The following is a 4,157-nucleotide window of genomic DNA, read 5'->3' as shown; positions in this document are numbered from 1 at the left end:
CGGTTCACTCTTACAGCGCACGCTTGGATTTCCACCCCATCTATGACATCTCTTTCCATGAGGCTTGCGTCTTTCGCTCCCTCTCTTGCCCTATCGCCTGACTCTCCTTTGGCATTAGTTTCATCCCCTTCATTTCCCCTTCTGGCTTATGTACAAAGGGGAAATTTCGTTTGAGGGGAAATTCAGTTTTTTACCCGTTTCGAAATAGTTGCCTCAGATCCTTGCTCCACTTTAAATTGCCTTCAAGTGCACTTTTTTTATGAAGGCTCTAAAAAAACAAGAGTAGCGGAAGTGGCCTTAAGTTTTTAAGGCCTCCCATAGGTAGCGCATAGTTTTGATTTTTTATTTTTTATGACTGCAGAATATAAAAATGCAGTGTCATAAACTCGTGAAGGTTTTTTACACGTACGGCGTAAAGTTATTTGACTAAAAGTCAACATTTTTTTGGTGAACTGTAGAGGACATAAGTATGTGTGTCAGTACATAAGGACACCACGCTTTTGAGATTTTTAAATGTGCTAGCCATCCCTGTCGCTCCAATTTGCATAGGAAAAATCAACAGTCGTCTGTCTCTTAGGTAAAAAGTATTTCACTTTACCTCTTCGGTCGTCGGATCGTTTTTCGCCGTCGTTTCACTGCTTTCTCCCTCCCTACTCTTGCTGTCTTGCGCTTGTGTGAGTGAGCGGGAGAGCGAAGCGAGCGTGTGTGTGCTCTGAGCGTGCGAGTGTATGCGTGAGGGAGGGCGAAGCCGAAACGGAGCAGAGCGTACTTATAGTTAGCGCACGCACCGAATTTGTATCATTCGTGATTTTGGTTTGGTCGTGAGAGGAACAACAGAACTCCTCGATAAAGAAGAACACCCCATCAACTCATACACATACGCAAATTTGTTGCTTCAAAAAGGATTTCTCGGCAAAGGATACTTCGAGCTATATAAAACGTGTTCAGTCACTCTCAAATATCATTCCTCAGCGAAGACTCCTCACGGCAACATCTTAAGAATTTTTTGTGTCTTAAAAATACAAACTAAAAACGGGCAACAAATCGAATACCTCAAGGCAAACACTACTGCAGAGAAAGTTAATAAAATAACTGGAATAAATTACAATCTACCTCATTTTGTATAATCGGCGAACTTATATAAACACAAAAAGAAACTTAACACTCTACCTCAAAGTACAAAAAGTGCGTGAAACAAACAAGTTATCCTAGAATCATATCCTAGAAAAAGTGCAGAAAACTTTGCTCAAATGAAAATTGTGTGTTTACACTGTTTTAACTAAAAGTTATCAAGCGAATTTACAACTGGTTTTTGCTCAAAACAAGGCAAAAACGAGAAGCCCCCAACACCGCAACGAACACAGATTAATGGCTATATCAATGCTCCAGGACGCACAGACACGAAGTAAGTAAACAAAACATGCATTTCACTCAACGTTCAAAACTTGCACACAAGTCCGCTATAAGTTAGACCTGTATCAGAATGAAAGCTTGCTCTTTAACACAGCACAGTGATAACGACGTCTCGATGTGTTCATCTTAATGTTAAACGCCATTTTTACATACACACACGCACGTAAACACAGGCAGACACACACATCTAGACTCTAGAGCAATTAAGTTTTGTTTACAAGTTTGGCCAGAACTCAGAACCGGCACTCAACTCGTTACTGCAACGCCCCCACCAAAACAAAGGGCTGAGAGCACAAGACAAAGAGAAATACAGAGAGAAAGAGCATGAGCAACACTCTCACACATGAACATATGTGACGTTGGTTTGCTCTTAAGCAATTTCTCTCTTAGCACGACAGCTCTGGCTCTTCTTCTGACTCTCCTTCTCCTCGGACTTATTTTAGTGTACAATATTAAGTATAAGAAGGGTAAAGACATTTAGCTAACTTTTTTGTTTCCTTTTTTTTTTGTTTTAGGCCTAGCTGCTGCTCTAGCGGGAATTAAAAGGGAGGAGGTCGCTGCAGACCGCTCCATGTCACTGTCGCCTCCCATGTCGGCCAACACGTCAGCCAGCAGCGCCGCGGCCATGTACCCGGGAATGGGTCTACAACAGGCGGCCGCTGCATCAGCCTTCGGCATGCTCTCACCCACCCAACTGATGGCTGCTAACCGCCAGGCGGCTGCTTTTATGGCCCAGCTTCCAATGAGCACATTGGCCAACACACTGTTTCCCCACAATCCGGCGGCTTTGTTTGGAGCTTGGGCCGCCCAGCAGTCGCAGATGCCACCCCAGGGCACGCATATGCATTCCCCGCCCGCCAGTCCGCACTCGCCCGTGCCCACTACACCTTTGGGCAGTGGCAAGCATCCGTTGACCTCTCCCAGCAGTACACCACAGCACCGTGAGCCAGTGAAGAAGTCTCGCAAGTTATCGGTAAAGAAGGAGTTCCAGACGGAAATCACCATGAGCGTGAATGATCTCTATCACACACCGGGCGGACCCATTTCCCCGCCATCCAGCGGCAGCTCGCCCAATTCCACACACGAGGTGGGAAGCGTCGGTGCGGGAGTTACCGGCGTCGCATCCAAAGATCCCTCTCGCGACAAGAGCTTCACCTGCAAGATCTGCTCTCGCAGCTTTGGATACAAGCACGTCCTGCAGAACCACGAACGTACGCACACCGGCGAGAAGCCTTTCGAATGCCCAGAGTGCCACAAGCGCTTCACCCGAGACCATCACCTGAAGACCCACATGCGTCTGCACACCGGAGAGAAGCCATATCATTGCTCCCACTGCGATCGCCAATTCGTGCAGGTGGCCAATCTTAGGCGTCACCTGCGCGTTCACACTGGGGAGCGTCCGTATACTTGCGAGATCTGCGACGGTAAATTCAGTGACTCCAATCAGCTGAAGTCCCATATGCTGGTCCACAATGGCGAGAAGCCCTTTGAGTGCGACCGGTGCCATATGAAATTCCGTCGGCGTCACCACCTGATGAATCACAAGTGTGGCATTCAGTCGCCACCCACTCCGGCCCTCTCACCTGCAATGAGTGGAGACTTTCCCATGGCAGTCACCTCTATGGCTCTGGAGCCATCAGCCAATAAATTTGCGGCTATGTGTGCAAGCTATGGGGGCTCTGACGAGTCGGTTGATCTCGAAAAGGGTTCTTTGGACGACGAGGCTCCATTGGATTTGTCTGAGGACGGCGCCAGCTCAGTAGATGGCCACTGCAGCAGTAGCATGGCCCGTCGAAAGGCCCAGGATATACGCCGTGTGTTTCGTCTACCTCCTCCCCAGATAATCCATGTCCGCAGCGAAATGCCCGAGCAAACCGAGCCTGAGGATCTCAGCATGCACTCGCCCCGCTCCACCGAATCACAAGAACAAAACGAGGATATTGATTTGGACGATTTGGATGATGCCGCTGCTCTATATATGCGCCAGCACTAAATCAGTCAAAGCCCAAATTGTACATAGCCTTTATCAGCCTTCATTTGATGAAGTTGACTGGCAACAATCCACACAAAAGTTAAACAAAATGAAGTTTAAAAGTGGAGTTTAAAAACATCTTTTGCAACAGGAATTTAATGCTAAGTACAAGTAACTAAAGAAAATATAGATATTTTAGTGAAATAATTGCACAAAATTAAAACAAAACAAAAAAACAAACAAACACACATAATTTGTACAAAATTAGCTAAACATGCCATATGCCATGCTTATCCCTGCCAAAACCCACCAAAATGAACCGAACATGTTGTGCCATTTTCAACACCTAACCTACTTTAAGTTACAAGTTTTAGATTATTTTCAACTCAGTCAAAATTGTAAATACCCAGCAAACGCAGCTGCCAATTGTAAATTATACAGCGCTCCAAAAATACTATTTTACTCTCGCTAAGAATATAAAATCTATCGAATGGTTAATAGACTATATTATTTTAATTTTAATATATTTTAAAGGATTCTTAAAGAAAGCAATGCCAATCAACATTAAATCAAAATTAACTTTAAGTTAACAATAAAAACAAAATTATTTGTACGCTATTTGTTTTGTTTGCCATAAATATTTAAAAAAATTATTTAACTGATTAGCTCCTAATATTTTATTGCATGAATCTTGTTTTATTAAAGACCAAAATATAATATTACTTTATATGTTCCTATTCAGAGTCATGTTTAGTTGAAATGTTGCTGAATG

At 44.2% G+C, this 4,157-nt stretch overlaps 1 protein-coding gene across 1 annotated transcript; it reads left to right on the top strand.

Moving 5' to 3' along the window:
- Positions 1-767: 767 nt before the first annotated feature.
- Kr (Kruppel) lies at positions 768-3,890 on the top strand. Its single transcript, XM_001361119.5, has 2 exons — positions 768-1,405; positions 1,929-3,890. The coding sequence occupies exons 1-2, from the start codon at positions 1,369-1,371 to the stop codon at positions 3,404-3,406; spliced, it is 1,515 nt and encodes a 504-aa protein (XP_001361156.2). The 5' UTR covers positions 768-1,368; the 3' UTR covers positions 3,407-3,890.
- Positions 3,891-4,157: the final 267 nt, after the last annotated feature.

The sequence above is a fragment of the Drosophila pseudoobscura genome, chromosome 3 (assembly GCF_009870125.1).
Source record: "Drosophila pseudoobscura strain MV-25-SWS-2005 chromosome 3, UCI_Dpse_MV25, whole genome shotgun sequence".
NCBI lineage: Eukaryota > Metazoa > Arthropoda > Insecta > Diptera > Drosophilidae > Drosophila > Drosophila pseudoobscura.
Note: the sequence above shows the minus strand (reverse complement) of the source record. Positions and strands in the feature narration are given on the sequence as shown.

Bases quoted from the DNA above. Each gene is read 5' to 3' on its own strand.
- Kr (XM_001361119.5), top strand. From the start codon at position 1,369: ATGGCTATATCAATGCTCCAGGACGCACAGACACGAA. The intron at 1,406-1,928 runs GTAAGTAAACAA...TTTTTGTTTTAG, and splicing joins CCAGGACGCACAGACACGAA to GCCTAGCTGCTGCTCTAGCG.